General features: G+C 41.0%; 1 protein-coding gene across 9 annotated transcripts in view; it reads left to right on the top strand.

Annotated features, from left to right (window-relative positions):
* ADD3 (adducin 3) overlaps positions 1-23,711 on the top strand; it is a 3,087,715-nt gene that overhangs the window by 2,999,178 nt on the left and 64,826 nt on the right. For 8 of the 9 annotated variants that reach the window (XM_044055702.1, XM_044055704.1, XM_044055703.1 and 5 more), the window contains 2 exons: positions 2,474-2,594; positions 15,633-15,728. In XM_044055702.1, the coding sequence (XP_043911637.1) occupies positions 2,474-2,594; positions 15,633-15,728 (217 nt within the window). The remainder of the gene's footprint in view (positions 1-2,473; positions 2,595-15,632; positions 15,729-23,711) is intronic. The other variant, XM_044055712.1, reaches the window with a different exon arrangement.

Raw genomic sequence — 23,711 nt, 5'->3', positions numbered from 1 at the left:
CAGATTGGCCTCGCCAGCATGGTACCCCATTACAGAAGCCCCCTGCACGGAGCCTCCATGGGCCTTTGCCTCGATTCCACACCTGTTGTCTCAGGAGGACAGTCATTTGCTCAATGTCAAGCTTCACTCTCTTCACCTAACAGCCTGGCATATTCTGTTTTGAACAATAGTGGGTCTCACCTTCCACAGCAAGTTTTGAATGTTATTTTGAGCTAGAAGGCCTAGTACAAGGAAAAGATAAATGGAAGAGATTTTTATTTTGGAGTGCAGCAAAGGATTTTGATGTTTCTGAGCCTAATTTAAGTGTGGCTCTTCAATATCTTACTGAGTTACTGGACAAAGGTTTGTCCTTCTCTTCTATTAAGGTTCATGCTGCAGCAATTTCGCTCACTATGATTGTGACCCACCATTGTTTTCTCATCCTTTGTTTAAGCAATTTCTTAGAGGGCAAAGAATATAAGACCCCCCTACTCCTGCTTGGGATCTCAATTTTGTGTTGGACAAACTCACTCTACAACCTTTTGAGCCTGCAGCTACTGCCGAGTTGAAATATTTATCATGGAAGACTGCTTTTTGTTGGCCATTACCTCTGCAAGAAGGGTTTCTGAGTTGCAGGCCTTGAGCCTTTCTTAATTTTACATAAGGATAGAGTATCTAATCCTTCCTTGTGCCTAAAGTGGTTTCTAGTGTGGCTTTAAACCAAATTATTTGGACAGAACTAAAGGGTTCAGGCAGTCTCAGCAGTTATTTGTTTCTTTGCTTTGAGTTCTCAGGGCAAGCCTGTGTCAAAACAAACTATTTCTAAGTGGATTGGGTTTTGCATTGCTTTCTGTTATTCCCATCATGGCAAGGAGATTCCAGCTGGGATTAGGCCTCATTCCACTAGGGCTACTGCCACTTCAACAGCTTTTGAGGGGTGGCAACTAAAGATATTTTGGAGGCAGCTACTTGGAGTTCAGTGCATACTTTCTCTAGGCATTATCACCTTCCACTTTATTCTAAATCTAGGGCTGGTTTTGCCACTGCTATTTTGCAGGGCATTTTGGCAGCTCCTGCTTCCTTATAGTTTTGCCATCCTCCCTTACCTCTGCTTTGGGATTCTACCCAAGTGTAAGGACTGCAGCAATGTGAGATGAAGAACATAGTACAGTTTTGTACCTACCATAAATGTAGATGTTCAAGATCCACATTGCTACCCTCCCTCCTTCCCCTCTGTAGTTAGAGGCGGTTGTGGGGGTGGGGTTGTCAGTATGGTTTATGTTGTAGATCTGGTACATATTTTTAGTGCCAGGGGGGTTAGTTGGTTGTTTGCTGTCTTTTGGTTTTGACCTTTCTTTTAGGGTCTTCTGACATCTGGGGCAAGAAAAGACTGAGGATATGACGTCGGTCATGCGCATTTGTACCCTGACGTCCTGATGTCAGTCAAATGCGCCTTGACCGACGTCAGCCTTATACTTTGATATTCGGGCCGACCGAGGACAGCGGACTACCCAAGTGTAAGGACTGCAGCAATGTGGATCTTCGAACATCTACATTTATGGTAGGTACAAAACTGTACTTTTCCCTGGTAAACTTTTGGTTTACTAAAAATGAGCTCAAACTAAATGCTAAGAAGTGTGGTGTCATCACTTTTGGTTGATAACCCCTTCCTTCATCATACCATCTAGACAATGCACCTCGACATAAATATAGTTAGGAACTTATGTATTTGGGTTGTTAGTGGTTGTGTGTAAGTACTTTTATTTTCCCACCTAATTGCCAAATGAATATCATCAAGATCTAAAGAGGTAATTCAGTTCCATATACACTGATCAGGCCATTTATTGAGGACAGTGCCCCCTTTGGGATGTGTCTCACTCAGCATGTCACACAATTAGAAGGACCTCAAGGGTTCCTAACTAAAAAGATCAAAGGCCTGAAGTACCAAGGACGGCTGGAAACTCTATCCCTTTACTCGGTGTCTTACAAGATATTTTGGGGAGATTTCTGTCTCACTTACTTCTCCTTTAGAGACCTGATTGTCCTAGACCTCTTGTTTATCCACAAGTCCATCATCTCCACCAGTACTAGAACCTGGGACCTACATCTTCACCAGTGGATAAATAAAACATGATGGAAGACAAGCTTATAACCCAATGCTTCCCAAATCACTGGAATAAACTCCCCCTGCATGTTAACAGTGTGACTCATCTTCCTTTAAACATGAACTAGATGTCTGGATAGGTATACACAGATTTACTCCAGGTTGACCAGTATGGCTGTCTTGAAGAAAGGAAGGTGCTGCTAAGGGAGATTAATGTTAAGACGAGAATGGTCACGTGACTCAATTGTCCTGGTATTTAAATCAAAGCTCTCTCTTAATGTGGCAGTTATTTCAGGCATCGTTTTCCATTAATTTCATTTGAAGTTTTGCTTTGTCAGGATACCACTTGCAAAAGCTATTTTTTTTTTTTATAATTTCTTTCCTTTCTAGATTATTCAGATTGAGGAGGATGATGATGCATTTCTTCCACCAAATCCATTCAGTGGTCTGACAGAAGCCATACTGGAGAAGTACAGAATGACTGTAGAAGGAAAACAGCTGGGTTTAGAAAGTAAGTATTGATTTTATGCCAAATGTGCCATCAGTTACTGCTATACAGTTGTTTTAGCCTGTGTCAGAAGTGAGTGTTATAGTGATGTACTGTCTGGATCATATGTGTAGAATGTGCAGTAGAATAAGCTTAAAGAAGTACGTTGTGTAGTATATACTGAACACTGAGACTTGCTCTGCTCGGTGGCATTTTGTTTAGCTGCCTCCTGAAATTCAAAGTTTTATTTTAGTATTGCTAATTCTGTGGCTCTGCAATTACTTCTTTATAAAACGTGAGAGAGAGAACTTGCTTGGGAATAAGATTGATCAGGTCACCTGTATGGAGACTCGTGGAATCGTTTTCATCAGTACTCTGTCAAGGACTGCAGCTTGGTGACATCCTTTAAACTCATCAGGTACTCAGACTGGCTGTTTTCTTCCTCCTCCCATTTTTATTTTTTTATTCTTTTTCAAAAGTCTTTTTTCTTCAGTTAGCTGTCAGATGTATAGATTCATAGGTACTTAACTAGGCTAATGATATGTGAGTATCTTACGAAGACTGACCTTACATTTGTTATATTTTTTATAATTTGTCTTCATTACTTTTTATTGCCTTGTATATGTAATATAATCAGTCTGTCTTTACCATTTTAGATTTTTAGGAGCAAAAAAGTTGTTTGTTCTTGGCTGCCTGGAGTATTCTCAGAAGTCCAAAACCTACACACTTTCAGCTGGTAATAGTGGTATTATTGCTAGCCATTGCAAAAATAATTTATATGCACACTTTCCAAGTGAAGTCTGGCATAGTCTTTGAGGGATATGGGATGGAATTTCTGGATTTCTTTCTTAGTGTTGAATGAAACACACGTGAAAATGAAAATAAATGGCACACACAATGTACTGCGGTGGGAAGTCTGACAATTTTTAAGCATTTTAATATAACAATTTAACGGTTCTCTGTTGCCTTGGTTTGATACTGTTAGGTGAGAAATCTAAAATTCTACAGACCAGCAAACATTGCTTGCCATGTATATCCTCTTAAATACATCATTTAAACAGTTATATGAGCAGTGTAACAGAGAATAAAAATCAAACTGGTAATATAAACTTCAACAGGAAAGCAAAATAACTAGTAATAGCAACAGCGAACAAAATGTGCATAACACCACCCATATTAAGAACGGCCATGAAATTTTCGTGGTCAGTCCTTGAGGGTGTAGAGAGTCATATTTTAAAACCAGTTTTGCTTTAGATGGATTCTAATCAAATGATTTATCTCATTGGTAAAAAAAAAAAAAAAAAAAAAAACTGCAAACGTAGGACTGAATGATCTCTGGTTCTTCCTGCCTTTAATCTTACCTTAAATTAGATTAAGTCCTGCTATTCAAGCACCTTGGCTTAATTTATCCACTTGAGATAAAAGCAAAATAGTAACCAGAAATACCAAACAAAAAAAAAGTCAAAATAAAAGAAAAGGGGGAAAAGGTAAAAAAAAAATCCTTTGGAGGCCTCTGTCATGGAATCGGTCCTTTTATTATCAGTTCTTCTAACAGGATGGATAAACACTGCTTAGTGAGTTACCAATGCAACAACACGCTGTTACTTATGTAAACATATTTTGAAAAGGGGGAGGTGGAGTTTTGATAATGGCCTTCTCTGATTGCTCAATCCATGAAGTTAGGATCAGCCATTGCCTTAAGGGGGGAAGGCTTCATAGTGGGCTGATCCTGTGTCCATAATGATCTCTGTATCAGTTTTTAGATGTGCCTGATGGAGTCTGGTATCAGAGAAAGAGATAAGTGGGAACATTCCATGTCCTGAGAAATAATTAAAACGTGTCATATGTCACAACAAACTTTCAAAACTGCCAAAAAAGAATCTACTTAATGATTCTCTGGCACCTTTGCTTTATGCTTCATCAGATCCATCATGTGTTTGAATGATTATAAAAGCTAAAAAAATGCAAATACACACAGAAAAATATAACCATAAATAAATAATATAAATTTATAACCAGATATTTATAATGCCTTTAGATACAATACAAACTACATCAAGATATAGATGCACCATCAGCATTTATAGGATCATGAACATCACATCCATAAAAACAGTCCCAGTCCTTGACATGTAAGCAGATGCTGAATTTGTTATTTGTTTATGGTCTTTATGTAGCCTGCGATAGCTTTCTACTCTTTTTTTGGATACCACATTGCATTATTTGTTTTTAGTCTCTTCCTTCCATGATGTGCAAGGCTATTTGGGATATTTAAGAAGGTTGAATTGAATTAATTTACAGCATCATCAAAAGGGAGAATTTTTAGGATGTTCCACTTAATAAATGCCAGTGTAGTAATGAATAACTCTGGGTTAAACTTGGAGAGGGTTGCATGTTTTCTAAAGATGCTAAGTGATTGGATGTGTGAGATGCCTGGTTGTATAGACTGTGAGATGGTCACGAGAAAGTCTGACGTAGTACCTCTGGTGGTGAATTTGCCAGAGTCAGATACTAAGATTCAGTCTAATAAGGAATTTGATGTCTTGCTGTAATGGTTGGGGCTGTTAATTATTTGTGAGAAATCACATAAGTTCATGCTAGATGTAGGGAAGTTAGAGGTTATGTCCAACCGGCGGATATTGACATGACCTAGTAGTATTTTTTCATGAGGTATTGTTATGGATTCCCAGTGTAGGATATCTTCCAGTGTAGCTACATTATTTCTAGGAGGGGTGTAAAGGACAGTAATATGAATTTGTTTATTTTACGGAAAGTAATGAGAAGTTCTGCTAAATTGAATTTTGATCTTGGTTAGTTGGAGGGGAAATATGGAAGTTGCTGGAAATATTAGAGCAATGCCACCACTTTTCTTCTTTATGTTGTGATTACGGATGATATTATAGCCAGGGAGTGCAATTTTGGAGTCATTTATGCTGGGTTTAAGCCCAGTTTCAGTTTTACCAAGAGTATCAAGCTTGTGTGTTGGGTAATTTAGTATGTAGTTTAGCAGTTTTCTTTCTTACACTTCAAATATTTATGACAGCAAAAGTTAGATTACCAGGGTTGGGGGTAGGCTGTTGTGGGGTTAGAATAGTGTGTAGAAGGGAATTGTCTTGATTTTGGTTGTGATAGGTGAGGGCAGGATTAGGGTGAATGTCTCCTTCTAGGAGGATTTTAGTATATTGGGGTATTATTGTTTCTTGTTTTTGGAGAGTGTTTTCCACTTCATTTTACTTTGATTTCAATTGAAATGGAATCAGTCAGTCTGTATTTGAGGTAAAGGTGAGGGATATTGTTAAATAGGTTTGATGCGGTGTTTGGAGATAGTGCTGATGAAGTATGGATAGGTGGTTGAGACAGAGGGGGAGAGATGTTGAGAGTTGTTATTGAGCCATTTTAGGATGAGAGGTAGCTCAGTAACAGGAGAAGAGTAGAGGTTAAGCTGAACAGTAGCACAATTAAGGTAAGGGATCTGTTTTTTATTGCTGGCAGGTAGTGGGGAAGTAAGAATCAAAAGGAAGCAAGACATTGCAGGGCTGTAGGATATTTAGTGGTGGTAGGAGTCTAAAAGCTGGTAGAAGGTAGATGGGAAGGGTTTTCTGTGAAGGAAGAGAATTAGTTTGTCCTGGTATCTTCTCTTGTGTTTCTTAAATATAAGAAACAGAGGAGTTTGAAAGGCTAGAGTATGATGATGTAGTTAAGATGAGGAGAAATGAGGGTTTATTTAGTAAAAAGTAGAAGTTAAATTGTAGAGTAGTGGATAGATACTTTTGGGAAGGGGTCTGAACATGAATGGATATAGTGCAAAGCAGCATAGGAGGAAGAAAGGTTGATGGAATTAGGAGGAAGAAAGGTTGATGGAAATGATGCTAAATGTTAGATGGAAGTTGAGAAATAGGAAACTAGAAATAGTGTGTTGGCTTGATAGTAGTAAAGTTGTTTGGGGATGGTTAGGGAATGGATGTTACAGGTGAAATATGTATGTGGGAACTATAGTACTAGAGTATAAAGGGCTGGATGGGAACTGGGGGTAATGTAGCAAGCTTTCATACTGTCTAGTCAGTTATTACCGAGAGCAATTGGTTTATAGCTGATGCAGCACAATAGAACAGGGTAAGAAGTCTAAGTAACTGGCATATACAGTGTAATCTACTGGTCAAGATAAATGATAGTGGTCCACTTACTAAGTGGTTCTTAGGGTGCAAGGACAGTTCTTTGGGGGGAATGTCACAGCCAGTTTCCAGCACAGGGCAGGAAAGCATTCGACTAGTTGCAGTTAATACACAGCGAGGCTCCTCATGTTAAACATGCTTACACTGCGCAATGACACTGTTCTCATTGAATATGTTTGAGAGTTGGGCCTTGTGGCAGAATAAGTATTGGAGTTGGAATGGATGACGTGACTACAGGTTCTGAAAAGAAAAACCAAAGTCTTTTCATTATTCTACACAGTCTTAGAATAAATAGAAGTGCAATAACAAATGACACGTCTGCACTGTGAAGGAATGTGGGGACTGAGTGGACCTGGAAACCAAAGTGAGGGGAGATTTAGCAATACATTCTGCTACAGTGACCTTCACACCCTCTGGTCAGTTATTACAGAGAGCAATCAATTTATAGCTGATACAGTTAATGAGGCACAAAGAAGAACAAGTTTTCTTTTGTTTATTCATGTAGAGGATATACACATAAGGTACTTCTTTTGTTGCAGAGTCTTAGAATGTAATGCTGTTCTGCTGGATCTTCAGTAATTATGTGCACACATTATAACTGTTACATAGAAACATACTCTTTTGTAAAAAAACATTATTACATATGAACTTCCCTAAATTTAGTGCCATTCTGTAAGAAAATATCACTCTAGTGGGTAAAACAGTCCTTGCTGTAAAGTCAGTCATTAAAAACTTCCAGCTTACTTTACTGTTTTTCTTAAAGCTCTCACTCAGTGTGTATTTAATCAATGGAACCTAGTGGACATAAGCTATTAAGATGATCTTACTTCCAAGTGACTTCTGCAGTTGATAAACTCTGGATTAGGTACCTCTTTCAGTACTTTTCTTGGTCTTGAGCTCCCATGTTTGAGTTCCATGCTGAAGTATCCATTATTTGTAATGGAGGAGCACCCCCCTACCTCCAAAATCCTAGTTCTTTCTGCTCATCAGCGTAGATGTCTTACTGCTGCGGTAGCGTTGTCGCCTCACAGTAGGATGTTGTCCTGTTCGATTCTCAGCGAAAGCGTCTTCTGTGTGGAGACATGCGTGAATGGGCGTACCTTCGTTGAAGGTTGTGCATCAGGGCTGGCAACTCGGTACATAAAAATGTAATGCCAATCATTAACGGACAGGAGTTTCGCTGTGGCGACCCCTAACCGGGAAAAGCTAAACGATACAACAAGCGTAGATGTCTTACTGACATGAATCATTGTGAAGATGTCCTGATTGAAATCACTGTCGCAGTATTCCTGACATCTGAGCTGTCACTGCTGATGTCCAGCTGGGGTACCAAAACTGTATCTTCCTGAGTCACAGTTCTTCATAAGTATCTGCAGTCTGCATTGTCTCAGGAACCACTGAAAGGTATCCTGATGTCATGCAGGTTCTGTAGCCTCAGCAGATTTGTCCAAATTGGAGACATTAGCTTGTGTGTCTGGTCTGGGCCTCTTAAGTTTTTCCTTTGGCAGTAGAGGGACAACATCTGGGGATGAAGATTCCATCATCTTGGACTGGACTAGGCTTTTGACACTGAGTTTCCAAAAATGTATTAACAAAAGAAAGCCTGGGAACGAAGGGCTGTCAGATGGAACAGGACTTGTGATTGTGTTCCAGGGCTAGACAAAAAAGGCACTTAGTGTGCAAGCCATTGTATGTAATCTGCCTACTACACATACCCTCCCTAGCTGACATCTAACAAATTTTAACAAAACTACTGTAGGGGCACTTATCTGAATAAATGATCAACCAAAGCAACTGTACCAACAGTGAAAACAACATTCAGTCCGATGGATGTACGACCTGCATTTGGGCTGGTGGCAAGACAGTCTTGGGTGTACACTCATACCTCCATCTATATACCCCTGTGCACTGCTGCTGCTTCCTGGTCATCCACCCCATTTAAGAGACCTAGGGATTCTGCCACTTCTGATGGGGAGTTGGACTCTGGTGAAGGATCCTTAGCATATTCCTCACAGTTATATTCTACTTTGGCCTTGCAGTGTGGTGAATAGGATTCTTAGTCCAATGATTCTCCTTTGGAAGAATTATCCTTTGGGAATACAATGGTCCATGTTATGGAATACTTTGAATGGCATTGTTCCTGTGTATCAGAGGTTCAAAAGAGGTATTTTTAACTTTTGCAAATGGACTCATCCAGACTTGCAGTCCATCCAGTCTTAACTGCCCTTTTAAACATATTTACAGCAGATTCTCAGGCTCTTGATTCTCAACGTCCAACCTCTAAGAAACTAGACAGATTTTCTAAGGTGCTTGGGGATCATAAATACTTGTACAAAAGTCTATCATCTGATCCTGCAGTGGTTTCCATGTCCACAGCTAAGCCATCCAAACTGCTTTCCTCTTCCAAGCTTCTGCCTTCTGACGAGGACAGCCATTCTATAAAAAAGTTATGGGAAAAAGTATCTACTTCTGCTAATTTGGCTTTTAGAGCCATTAATTATCAGATCCACATGACTAGATATGTCCTGGCTCTTCTATCCTAGCTCGGGGGGGGGGGGGGGGGTTGAATGACATGCCTGATTCAGCCGGACAGTGAGATTTCTGCTCTCATTCTGCTGAGTTCTGCATGTCAGGTAGCTCACCAGTCCATTAAATGCAGCTATGATGCAGCTGATGCCGCCTCTAGAGCAGTTGCATCTGGATCTGTCATAAGGAGGTATTCCTGGTAATGCCTGCAGGCTTTGCCTGAGGATATTAAAGCCAAATTTTCAGAGTCTTCCTTAGATAGTAAGAATCTTTTTGGCACTGCTGCTGCTGCAGAATTGTTTAAAAACCCTACAGGATAAGGTTAAGGTTATGCAGGACCTCAAACAAATTTTTGTTTCTCCTTTGCCTTAAGTTCTAGAGAAACTATCATTGAAATCTTTCATTTGTCTTAGGCAACCTAGACAACCTGCTATAGAAGTAAGAATGTTTCTAAATGTATTTTCGCAAATAAGCCCACTCAGAATTCTAGAAGCCAAAAAACTCCTTTTCCTGATAAATCTGCCTCTGTCTGACATCTAGCCTGCTTTCCCGTCAGACAAATTCCTCTGTCCCTCAGACTGTAACCCTATCCTTCCCTGTTTAGCAACAGATAACCACAAATGTCTGGGTTCTCTCTGTCATCCATCGCTATTGTTTTATGGCTTGGAAGTCCCTTCCTTCATTTTCTGATCTCCCTCACCTCCTCCTCCTTACCAGCTTCCTCTTTTCCTCTGGTCTTGCGGATCTGGTGCAACAGAGAATCATACAGCCTGTTACCTTGTCTCAAAGGGAACAGGTTTTTATTCCAGAATGTTTCTGGTTCCCAGGAAGGCAGGGACATGGAGGCCCATTCTGGACCTGCCCTATCTCACCATCTTTCTCAAGGTTCCTTTCTTTAGGATGTTGCCTCCTCAGTCTCTTTTCCCTCTGTTTCTTTCTCAGACTTTTCTAGTGCCCCAAATTGGAACAGTGCATCTTTCTTATTCCTATTTATCCTCTTTTCAGGAAATTTTTGTTCCTTTATTTCTTCCTTTCATTATCAGCTCTTTGCTTTGCCTTTTGGTCTTTCTGCAGCTCCAAGGGTATTTACCAAATGTTTGGCCTCAGTGGTAGCATTCTGCAGACCTCAGGGAATCCAATATTCCCTTATCTGGATGACCTTATGATTCAAGCCCCCTATCAGCATCTCTTACTTCAGAGTCTACACTTCAGTATGCTTCTGAGCAGTGTAGGATTCACTGCCAATCTCAAAAAGTCATTGTTGTCTCCCTATCAAAACCAAGTGTTTTTGGGTTGTAGGATTCGGACCATTCAGTGCGGGCTTCTTTTCTGCCTCCCAAGGTCCTCACTTTGACTGCTTATTTCTAGTCACCTCTTCTTCTTCCTGCAAGTGAATTTCTTTGAGCCCCAGGGTTCATGTTATCCACCATTCTCATGGTTTCTTTTTCCAAACTCCACATGAGGAAATTTTATATCTCAAGAATGTTTGGCTTCAGCACTTCACCCTCTGGAGTTTCCAGTTCCTCTTTTAACCTGTCAGAAACTTGAGCTCTGCTGGTAGATTCAGCAGATCTCCCTAAATCCAGGTTACCTTTTAAATTTCCTCTTCCTACTCAAGAGCTGTACACAGATGTTTCCGATCAAAGTTGGGGAACTTCCTCCAACAACCTGAAAGTTCAGGGTCTTTGGTCCCATCAACAAATGTCAGACCACATCAGTATCAAAGAGGTTATGGCTCTAATCCTAGGTCTTCAGGCTTTTCACTCTATTTGAGTTCCAGTTCATCTGAAGGTTTTTACAGACAGTACCATGGTGATGTGGTACATCAACAACCAGGGGATGCACAAAATCTTATTTACTTTGCAGACTGGCATTCAGGCTTGGGATTTTACAATCAACCATCACTTAGTTTTTCAGGCAATTTACATCCCTTCAGAATGCAATCTAGTGGCGGACTCTTTGAGAAGGTCCAGGACACATCCTCAAGAATGGATGCTTCATAGAAAAGTGTTTCTGGACATTGTATGAGTGGGGTTCTCCTTAAGTGACCTTTTTCCTCCCCTGTAAACAAATTCCTAGGTTCTGTTCCAGAGTTCCAATTCCAATAGCTTTGATAGTGGATGCCATATATTTTTCTTGGAAGGGGATGTTCCTGTATGCCTATCCTCCTTTTCCTGTACTTGTCAGGGTCCTACACAAGATCACATGAGACAAACACACACAGTTTTGCATGTGACTATGTTTTGGTCCAGACAGCACTGATTCCCACTCTTTTTCATCTGACCAGCAGAAGTAATCACAATTTACCTTACAAAGTGGTTCGTTACACACAAGACAAGGAGTCTCTCATTCATCCTCACTTCCACCTGACACTTTAGGTGATAGGGTTTTGATTCCTTTCAGGCACCAGTTTTCTGAGGATGTGCTTCAAGTTTTGCAGTAAGCCAGAAAATCCGCTACTAGAAAATCTTGTGTGGCTGCAGAGAAGAGATTTTCTATTTGTTGTCTCTAGCATGACCAGGACCCATTTTCTGTGGAGGTCTCTACAGTCTTTTCTTATTTGTATGTGAGTTGCTCAACACTGGGTTAGCATATTCTTCTGTTAAAGCTCATTTGTCAGCCATTCTGCTTGTCTGCCTTTGTGTCCACCTTTGGCTTCTAGGTTTAAAGTCAAACAATTTCTGAAAGGTGTCCTTCATATTAGGCCTCCAAGAAAGCCTATTCCTCCTTCTTGGAACCTTAAATTTGTTCTTGAAAAATTAACTGATTCCCATTTTGATCCTGCCTTTTCTGCTTCCCTACAGCATTGTACTTGGAAGACTGTATTGTTGGTGGCTCTTACTTCTGCTAATAGAATTTCTGAACTCCAAGCCCTTATGGGAGTTCCTCCTTTTTACGTTTTTCACAACAACAGGGTGTCTCTTCTACTAATCCTTCTTTTATGCTCATGATGGTTAATAATTTGTCCTTGAATTAGTCTATTCGTCTTCCTTCTTTTTTTTCCTTCTCCACAGTTTTCTAGTGAGAAGGGTAAGACATACCTTGGATTTAAGTAGACAGCTCAGATATTACTTGTATGACAAAATGCATCAGAAAGTCTGAGCAACTTTTTGTTTCCTTTCATACCAGGAAATTGAGTTTCTCAGTGTCTCAGCAAACCATCTCCTCCTGGGTCTCTAAGGGTATTTGCTTTTGTTATACTTTTAATTGCAAGCAGCTCTCCTCTTCTGTTCATGCTCACTTTACCAGGACGGTAGTCTGTTCTGGTGATTTTTTTCAAGGGTTTGGATACTAGATCCGTCTTTGAAGCTGCTACTTGGTCTTATATCCATACTTTTACCATGCATTGTAAGTTGGATGTGATTTCCAGACCCAGGGAAGGATTTGCTAGTGCTACCCTTCATGGATTTATGGAAGGCTGTTCTCTGCCTTCCTCCTGCCGTACTTTCCAGTAACTTTTGTACTGTCCCAGGTGTAAGGAATACTGCAACAGTGATAAGGAAGGACATAGCACAGTTGTGTAAGATCTTATAACAGCAGATGTCCTCATTCTGATTGTTGCTTACTCGGTCCACCCTCTTGCCCCACTTTCTTTTTCTGTTGCTGTACTGCTGGTAGAGACGTTTCTTCTTCTTTCATCCTTATCTCCTTGTTTCCCTTCCTGGGGGGGCATGTTATTGTTTCTCTGGGGTTGGTCTGGTTCTTCTAGGGCACTTCAGTTTAAAGGATTAGGCATTCGCATGTCAGATATGTATTTTATGCCTTGTGTGTAAGACATACGTCTGACGTACAATGCCAGGAAGGTGTAAAGGCTTTGGTATGCTGACCAAATGTTAGGCTATCCTTGGCAGGATATCCCAGGTATAAGGAATACTGTAACAGTGAGAAGTAGAACATGGTAAGGTCTTACTCAGCTGTGCTTTCTTAACCTCTTTTTTGCTTTTGCTTTAAGTGTAGCTTCATTGAAATAAAGTAAATCAGCCCCTCCACATTGTGGTGCTGTTTTGTGAAGCAGTATTCTCTTTGTGTAGATTATTTGCTACAAAAATGTTTGTTGCTCTGAGACACTAGATGATGTTTTTTGTAGTTAAAAAGTTGTTTGCGATATTACCTGATCTCCTTTGCCTACCTCTCATGTTTGTCCGGAATACTGAAAGCAGGACAACCTTGGTTCTTCAGACTTGGTTCATCAGATGTTTTCTTAATCCAAACAGCAGAAAATAATCCACAAAGAATGCCTTTACCCCAGTTAGAAAAATGCTGCTGAACTGAGACAGAAGTGTAGTAGAACAATAATCTAATGATACTAGTTTGTGAATGAGTACTCTGTCCTGTTGAGTTTGACCTCTGCAAATATGAGACCCAAATTTTGTTTTAGATGGTTAAATATGTGATTTTACCACAGGCTCTGGTCTACTTCTCACTTTCTTTGGAACACTGAAATGTACATTGCAGACCTCATCTCAGTCCCTAGTCCATCAGACTTAAAATCCAAACTTTTCAAATCACGTGCAAGGCAAGAATCCATTACTTCATATCAAGAAGTAGTGTTGTACTGAGACAAAACTAAAACAATATCATCTCTGTGATACCGTTTTGTGTGTACAGTATCATGAACTGTTTATTAATATATGTTGTTATTTAATAGCTTATTGCTAATTTTAACACTACAGTTACTATTGTTGAAACGATGCCACATCATTTAGTTTTTATTTATGTTTTATTTGGCATGGTAGTGTAGTAAATTAGTAGGTTAAGTAATGGAAGCCAGTTAGCTTGCTATTTAAGCAGCACCAAAATGTAAATCTCTTTGTCTTGTAAAATATTTGGGAAAAGTTAGAAATATTGTGAATATCGGCTTTGATTACTTCAACTACTTGTGCCATTTAAAGCATGCATAAGTCTAAACTATATTTAAACCATTCTAAACTTTACAGCATACTTGATACTGACAATGCATGATGTTTTTTGTGAACTAGAGAACTACTAATGATGAAAAAAATGCATGTCGATATACCCTAAATTGTTCTAATGATTTTCTTTCACCTTGTTCTTTATTACCAAGGACAGACAAGTAAAACTGAGATGATCTGCCAAGTTAAGTGTAATTTATCTGCCTTAAACCAAGAGTAGATTGCATAAAAAGTAATAGGGAGGGAGGGTAAGGAGCCAGGATTAGTGTCATAGGTGTGCATGGTATAAATTGAGTATTTTAAGTGATTAGTAGTTTTTGTCACAGGTCAGTATGCCACCTAGCTGTGTATTTTTAAATGAGAAGGTCCCTTTTCGGAACTGTTAATGAATTTGTTCACTGGGGCAAACCTGCTTGGTTGGGTATAACAGTCCACACACCTACCTGCACAGATAAATGTACCACAGTTTCATTGGATTGCAAGATCTGCACATAAAAGGCCTATTTGGATCTACTAAATGCATTTTAGCTAATTATAGAGCACGTCTTAACACAAATATGCAGAACTTTGTTGCTGGTGATCCCCTCCACCAACTTGGAATGCATACTGCTGTTTCACTAACCATGTAGAAGAAAATACAAAACTGATGTGTGGATGCAAACCTACTTTTCAATGAGCAGACATTGAAAATAGGAATAAAGGCCTTTGAAAATTAGGTGGACATCTAATCAGCATAAAAATGTAATACCAAATCATACGTAATTCTTCCTAGTTCCAGTTACTGAGAAACACGTTCAAAAGTCAGAGTGACACATTTTGTGGAAAAATATAAGTACATTGTCAAAGAGATAGTGTAAAATCTGTAGACTTTAATGAACTATATTGCACAATTCTGGTACATGTATTTTTGCTTCAGAAAAAGGGAGACTAAGATGTGCATCCACTTTCTTTAGGTTATTGTTGCCATTAGTATGTTGGTCATATATTGTTTTTTTTTTTTCCTGTTACAATATTTTGGCCTTCTGTTTAAAGAAAGTTGCTAACCCCTGGTATGTTGTGCACGATAGTCAAGGTTTTGCAGTAGGGAACGACAGAAGCATTTTTTTTTTCATTAACAGAAGTAACTGTAAGGGGTTGCATTACACATGCTTCCAGCTTCCACACACAGTAAATATAAAATGCAGTAAGGGAGTATTCACTTTCCTTTGTAATAAAGAACAAACAGTGTACTTCATGTGTAAGCAAATTAAATGCAAGGTGTATTGCAGTTATAGTATTAGATTTTTCAGTATTTCTTTTGTAGTTATGATTCTTTATTTCATGTCACTTTGAGCACGTGCATTTTAAATGTTTTATTTGTAGTGTACATTTTAAGTAACCTATTTGTGTTTTGTTTTCATAACTTTCTTTTGTTTTTCTGCATGATCTCTAACTAAATTTTCGTTCTGCAGATGGTGAGCTGGAACTAACATCCGATGATGGTTCTTCTGTTTCACAAAGCCAGTCAAACCCACAGTCACCAATAAGTATTCCTGAGAAAGTGGAAGGTACAAACTTAACTTGTCACATCTTAAAATTGGGTTAAGAATATTTATGTGGAAGAAGGTTAGTTTACTGGGCTGTGTGGGTACCGTATAGCTTACATGTAGCACATCACATTTGCATGTACCACAAAGTCTGTAGGAGTAGTTCAGTAGACAGCATGGTGAAAAGCTTTGTTGTTCACTGTGAGCTCTTTCGGCAGCTGCCATATTTTTGGACTGTAAATGCTGCATTAAGTTATTCCTGAAAAAATTCTTAGAGGTAGTTCTCCAACAAGGGAGACACCTACTGACTTCATCCACTCCTCATGTCCTGCTTCAAAGTGTGATGGTTTGTCTTCCATCCTGATAATGAATGAATACCAGTCCCTGCAGTCCAGGAAAAAACTGGTAACTAGCAGCTTTGATAGAAGAACATTATCTTAAGAACTTGGCATAGAGTAATCTTTGGATGATATGTAAACATAGTACGGTTCTCGCTTTATAGGACATGCAGTATGCTTAAAATAGGAAGAATTGTTGCAATAGTATTTCTTGTCCATGAGATTTTTCAAGGACAGATAGCTCAATTTCTGCACCAAATTCCAGAGCTTTCTTGGATGATCCTTGCAGATCTAGCTCTTCCTTACTTACCGTCATCAGACAAATGTTCAGGATGTAAGGAGAGAGAATTTGTGCCGGTCTTCTTTATTTTTTTTGCCACAGAGTAGCAAGTAGTTAATATGTCCACTGTCCTTCTGATCTCTTCAGGGTGACTTCAGAGAATAAGTACTAAGTTTACAAACTATTTTTCATAATCTTTTTGAAATTAGTAATTTTTTTGGGAAAAAATAACTTTGTCCAGTACACCCCAGAATCTCAGGGCCTGGTTAAACTAAAGAACACTAGAGGCTTTGGTGCAGGACAGTTATCTGCCACTCAAGCCCTCCTCCTTTTCTGCCCAGCAACAACAACAATAAAATGAGACAGATTAGCCACAGAACATTTCAGTTAAGAAATCAGAAGGGAGACAGTGCAGTGCCATAGAGATCCAGTTGGTCCTGTTAAAGCTGCAGATGCAGTTCCTCGTGAGGATCTGTCCAACCTGGCAGAAGTCTAAGGCTTATTACTGTCTTGTTGTAATCCCTCCAGAGGCATTCAGTGTAATTTTTGTTTTTGACTGCTAGTGTTTCATATGCTTCAGAAAAGATATCTGTTACACCAAAGCCAAATGTAGAGTAGCCAGATGTCCAGAGTAGACAAGCCACATTCCTAGAATTGTGCCAGCTGTGCCTGAACTGGCTGGCATCAGATATACTGGTGATTTTCAAAGATGAAAGTCTTAAAGCTCTTTTGATAAATTTTCAGGACCTCCTCAACTGATGTTTTGCTTCCAGCAGAAAAGGTAGCTGGGTCCTTGATGCCAAGTCATGTTTGTCCCTGCCATTACCATCTTTGTTTGAGAATAGAAGGTTTGCAGAGGGTATGTCTCAAAGTGGTAGAGAATTACAATGTAGCCAGTACAACCCACCATATCAGGACAGCCTCTCCATTGAAATGAAGGAAAGACTTCATCAACTGAATCAACCAGGTCAGATCTTAAGGGAGAAAATTTGACCTGTTGCTTCTAAATTTCATGCTGCCATAGGGTATGCAGCAGCGAATGGGAATACCTTTTCTACAAGGTCTCTATCACAGGACAAATGCTTTGACAGTACTCTAACTCTGATAAGAAGCATTTTAATTTGGAGTCAAAATACATTTTTCAGTTGGAAAATGGATATCTAGTAATTGTGGGCATGGAGGAGCCCAAGGTCCCCGTGAAATCACATATTCTTCCCATGTTTCTGGACTTGTTTGAATTAGAATCCCTAAACCTAGACTCACAGCCATCCCCCCTGAAGTAACTTGGCAAGTATAGTATAGCATTCAGGATGCAAGTACTTGTATAAAAACCTTGTGACAGTCCTGGTCTCTTAGGAGGCTGCTAGGAAAGCGTAAACTGGCTCCAGGCCTAAGCATTGTTCTTAATTAAGGAAAATAGAACCCTTGACTGCTTCAGAAGAAAGTGTATGTATAGTGCATATGAGTAACTATCAGAGTGAGATCCTTAGACTGATCCGAGGGTGTGGTAGCTAGCATACCAGATAAGAGTATTAAAGAAAAAGTGACTGCCTAGCCAAGATTACCTTAAGAGTGGGCATGCACACAACCACATATGGACATAATGCAGTAGGTATTGGGGGAGGGGGAGCAGCCACTATGGCAGACTTCAGGAAGTATGCCTGGATAAGACTGCAGTCCATACAAAGCAAGGCTAAGGGGCAGCTTCTACAGGCACCTTTATTTATTTAACATTTATTTACTGGGAAAGTCTGACTGGGACAGAGCCCATTTTCAGTGGAGGCCGGTCTTTAGATATGGACTTACTGTTTAAGCCACCCTTACAGAAGATTTCAAGTGCTTGGGAGAGAAGTTAAGGTTATGGAGTTGAAGAAGTAACTGTTTTACCCTCTGATTCCAAAATACAGTAGAAATTGCACAGTCAAACAGTGGTTCTTCTATACAGTGCATGCAAAACAGTAATAACCTAACCTGTAATTGGTGTAAAACAAAAGCTAACAACCTAATCAAATGTCTTCAACCCTTAGTTACTGGAAATTAAGGTTTGATGTTATGTTGTCCTATCGCCTTCATTCTTGCTGGTTGGGTTTGGAACTGAGCATCTGATGTTCTTCGTGTTTCACTGTTGCAGTCATCACATTTGGGTTATCTGCCTGCAGGTAACACTCAGCCGGCCTGAATACCATAGTCTTCGGATTTTTGCGTCGGATGCTGTCGCTTCTTCTTTGACATCAGGTCATCAGGGGTGTAAAACATGCAGCGGTGCCCAAAGCAAAAGCAGTTCGCAAGTGCCGGTCGGCCGACTCCTGAAATTTTTGTCCAAAGTCTTCAAAAAAGATAAGTACCCCGTTGGGGATCCTTTTTCTTGCTCTAACCAATGTCAGTAAAAGTTAACAATTGTCTTACCTGTGGAAAGCAAATACCTCATAGAGATTTTCATTCTTACTGCATCCCCTGTTTAGGCCCAGACCACGACATCCCTCGCTGTCAGTTGAATGCCTTGTTCAATGCCCAGACTCTTCGTTGTCAGGCTATTTTTGCAGCCAATTACTTTTGTACTCGTTCTGTGTACTTCGTAATGGCTTCGTTAAGACATCCGACTATCGATCTTCCGAAAAAACGTAAGGATAAAGACATAGACTGCATAGGTCCAAAACTGCCTATGATGCTTCTGTTAAGCTAGTTGGCAGTCCGCCGGTACTCAGTGAGGTGCTTTTGCAGCCCCTGATACCTGCTACTTCAGATTCGCAGGCCTCTACTGAGACCCATTCGGAGTCCGGCATGCTGCGAGATGCTTCTTCGACTATGGAACTTGCGGATGTCTCTACCTTGGATGGATCTGTAGCCGCTGTGCAGGCACCGACTTCTGAGGGTGTATTCAGGCCTACAGACATTCATATTAAACCAATGCCATCATTTTCATCCGGGCCAAAAACTTGCACTACGCCTAGAAAACCGACGACCAATCCTCAGGCTCAGGCCCATATGCCTCAAAAACAAATGCTTAGAATGGCTGAAGACTTTATTACCTTAATTAGGGGAAGCCAGCCTTCCCCCTCTAAGAGACCTAGAACTGATTTTCTTTCTGATTCTTCTGATCAGGAATCTGATATTTCTGCTCCTTCTGATTACCTGGATTTGCCCTTATCTACTTATAAGGATTGTGATGCAGAGGATTCCATTCCCTCTGCTTCCCCTCCAGAAGATTTTTCTTTCGGTGAAACCTTGCAATCTCTTAGGGAGCATTTCCGCTGGAAAAGCCAGGATTACTCTGAGTCCAAAAAGAGACTTGGGGAATTCTTACTCCTTCCTCAACACAGGCCTTTAGCTATCCCTCCTGTTCTGGACATTGTAGATGATGCTTTCTTGGAATCTAGCCTTACCCCAGACACTTTACCTCCTGCTCCCAGAAAACCTGATGGGTACTACAGAGTACCTGACTCTCACAAGTTCCTCTTCAAGAATCCTTGTGTGGATCCAGAGACCATTTCCCAAGGACCAAAAGGCATTAAGGCTACTACTGCCAAAACTCCTACCCCTTCTGATAGATATTCTAGAGCCTTGGATAGATGGGGTAATAAGGTATACACTTCTGCTACTTTGGTCATTAGGGCTTTAAATTGCCAGTTTCATATGTTAAAGTATCAGCAGCATATTATGGGACTACTTAGGCAGAAAATTATGTTGATTCTGGACTGTGCTGAACACACAGAATTGCAAGATTTAATGCATTCTGCAGAACAAGTTGGTAAACATACTTTGCAATGTGGTTTTGACGCTTTAGAAGGATCTTGCAGGGCTGCTGTCACTGGGTCTGTACTTAGAAGGCATGCTTGGCTAAAGGAACAAAACTTGCCAGATCATGTTAAAGCTAAATTACTGGATGCTTCCTTAAACCATGACCACCTTTTTGGCAACAAAGCAGAAGAAGTCCTCAAAAGGCTGGAGGAAAAAGTTAAATCTATGCAAACTGTTAAAGATTTCCTACAAGTACAGCCTCCCAGATTCAGTAGGCATTGGCCTTCAAAGAACTGGTCCTTTCTAGTCCCTTCCAGGCCGTCTCAGTCCAAACCCAGGGACAGCAGACCACCTAGGCCACAGTCTCAGACTACGCACAGATCTTAGCAGTGGGGTTGGGGCTCCCACTTCCAAAGCAGGGAGTAGTATGCCACCCCCCCTATGGAAAAATGGCACAATGACTTAACCTTAAACCTTCAAATCCCTGCTCAACTACCTGCTCCCTTAGGAGGAAAGCTCGCCCTGCATGCAAAAAACTGGGAACTCATTACCCAGGATAAATGGGTTTTGAACATAGTTTCCCAAGGATACAGATTCCACTTTACACACTACCCAACACCAAATGGTTGGCCAGACCTACCCCAAATCAATGGGCAGAGGCCCAACAGCAGTTTCTCTTTCTTCTCAGTATCAGGGCTATTCAACCTGTCCCAGCAGAACAAAGGGGACAAGGTTTTTATTCAAGACTTTTTCTGGTACCCAGAAAAGACAACTCCTGACGTCCTATACTGGACCTGTCTATTTTCAACACCTTTCTGGTGGTTCCAAATTTCAAAATACTAACCTTTCAACAGTTTCTTCCTATGCTAGCCAAGGATGCCTGGCTGGCAACCCTAGACTTAAAAGAAGCTTACCTGCACATCCCAATAAGAGGATCCTGTAGAAAATACCTATGTTTCAGGGTGGGCTCCATGCACTTTCAGTTCTCTGCACTTCCCTTTGGCTTATCTACTGCGCCCAGGGTGTTCACAAAGTGTCTAGCTCCAGCCATTGCATTTTGCAGGCAGAGAAATATTGAAATTTACCCATACTTGGACGATTGTCTGGTTCAGGCAAAAAAACAGGACTTGCTATTACAACACCTGGCATTCGTACAGAAACTTCTAACCTCACTGGAGTACACCATCAACAAAAAGAAATCTCACCTAGTACCCTGCCAACAGATTGTATTCCTGGGAGCAAGCTTGAACACAACTTCCCAGATGGCATTCCTCACTCTGGAGAAACAAGTTTATTTGACAACCTACTTCAAACTATTGGCCATAAAACCCCCACTATCTGCAAGGAAAACACTGCGAGCTCTGGAGTTCATGGCCTCTTGCATTCTACTAATTCCATATGCAAGACTGCATATGAGGAAACTCCAAAGGTATCTAAAAAGCCTATGGTGTCAACATTCTCAGGACCTGGAAGCAATGATTTCTGTCATTCCTTGTATAAAGACAGAGTTCCTCTGGTGGGCAGAGGCCTGCTACCACAACAATGGACTCCCTTTCACTCTAACCCCTGCCACCCAAACCATAACAACAGACACATCAGACTATGCATGGGGGGCTCACATGGCAGGGCAGTGCTTTTAGGGCAAATGAAACCCAAGACAGATGCACCTGCATATCAATCAAAAAGAAATGTTGGCTGTACAGACTGCTCTGACAGCCTTCAAAGACCATATTCTTCCAGGACAACTATTGATAAAGACGGACAACACCACAGTTATGTGGTACATAAACAAGCAGGGGGGAACCCACTCATACCCTCTCTGCAAACTAGCCATGGCTCTGTGGGATACAGCCTTGAGCTACCAAGCACACCTACAAGCACAATTCCTGCCAGGCAAACTAAATTCACTGGCAGACGACTTAAGTAAAAATCTCATGGACCCACACGAACGGAAACTAGAACCCAAAATATTCAACCTCTTGAGGAACAAATGGGGGACTCCAGAGATAGACTTGTTTGCCTCCCCTCAGAACTGCCAATTGAACAAATTCTGCACAAGAACTCCCCACAGTCAAGCTTGGAAAGTGGATGCCCTGTCCTTTACCTGGGAAAGCCTCTCGGTTTATGCCTTTCCCCCTCTGCCCCTCCTCTCAAGGATTCCACTAAAGATCAAACAGGACAAGTCAAGGACAATACTGATTGCACCAGACTGGCCACGCCAACACTGGTACCCCCTCTTGCACAGTATGACACTGCTACAACCATGGCACCTGCCTCAGACCCCTTCCATGCTGTCCCAGCAGGCGGGCCAGATTCTGCACCCTCAGCTTCAAACCCTGAACCTTGCAGCCTGGCTAATTCCTTGAGCTCTCCTCTAGCATCCCTCAGTAAGCAGGTGCTGGATGTCATTCTGGAGGCAAGGAGGCCTAGTACTTGAAAATCCTATACTGAAAAGTGGAAAAGATACTGTTCCTGGAGTCGGGCTCAGGGGATGGGCAAAACAATGCCCAGCTTACCTCATATTCTACAGTACTTAACAGAAATGCTCCACAAGGGCCTATCCTTCTTGTCAATTAAAATTTATGCCTCTGCCATTTCAGCACATTATAATACTGAGCCACCCCAATTCTCTCACCCCTTGCTAAAGCAATTACTTAGAGGGGCCAAAAATGTAAGACCCCCCCCCCAGGAGAGCTCCCACTCCAGCCTGGGACCTTAACTTTGTATTGGAAAAGCTCACGCTTCTCCCCTTTGAGCCAGCTGCTACAGCAGAGTTGAAATTCCTTTCTTGGAAAACAGCCTTCCTTCTAGCCATCACTTCAGCATGAAGAGTGTCTGAATTACAGGCCCTTATGGCAGTGGAACCCTTAATTATCTTCCATGCGGGCAGGGTTTCCCTCAGGACTAATCCTTCCTTTATGCCCAAGGTGGTGTCTACTGTGGCCCTAAATCAGTCCATTCATTTGCCTACTTTTTCCCTAATCCATAAAACAAAGGGGAACGAATACTGCACTCTCTGGACGTGCACAGAACTTAGATTCTATTTGGCAGTACTAAGCCTATCAGAAAATCTGAACAGCTGCTAGTTAGCTTTGCTGTAGGGGCAGAGGGGAAGGCCATTTCAAAGCAAACCATTCCGAAATGGATAGCCCATTGCATTCATTTCTGCTACAAGCACCATGGAAAATCTACCCCACAGGGGATAAGATCACATTCCACCAGGGCTGCATCTACCTCTGCGGCTTTTCTCAGAGGAGTCCCTACCAGGGACATCCTAGAAGCTGCTACCTGGAGTTCTGTACATGCCTTCACCAAGCATTACCACATGCCTTTCTTTTCTAAATCCAGAGCTGGCTTTGCCACTGCAGTCTTGCAGGGCTTAATAGCTGACCCTAATGCTCTTTAACTTCCTCCTCCCTTTCACAGCTTTGGGAATCAACCTAAATGTGATGACTGCAACAGTGAAACACGAAGAACATAGTACAGTTGTGTACACTTACCATAAATGTAGATGTTCGAGTGTATTCACTGTTGCAGTCCTGGTTACCCTCCCTCCAGCCCCCTGACTTCACTTGGCTCTACCTTTCCTTCTTGTTGGCATATTTATTTTTTCTTGTGTATTGGCTTTTTGATGGGAGTTTACCATAC

This window comes from Protopterus annectens, chromosome 14.part0 (genome assembly GCF_019279795.1).
Source record: "Protopterus annectens isolate FY-2018-M chromosome 14.part0, PAN1.0, whole genome shotgun sequence".
In the NCBI taxonomy this organism is placed as follows: domain Eukaryota; kingdom Metazoa; phylum Chordata; order Ceratodontiformes; family Protopteridae; genus Protopterus; species Protopterus annectens.
The sequence above is the reverse complement of the archived record's forward strand: the minus strand, read 5'-3'. Positions and strand labels throughout refer to the sequence as shown.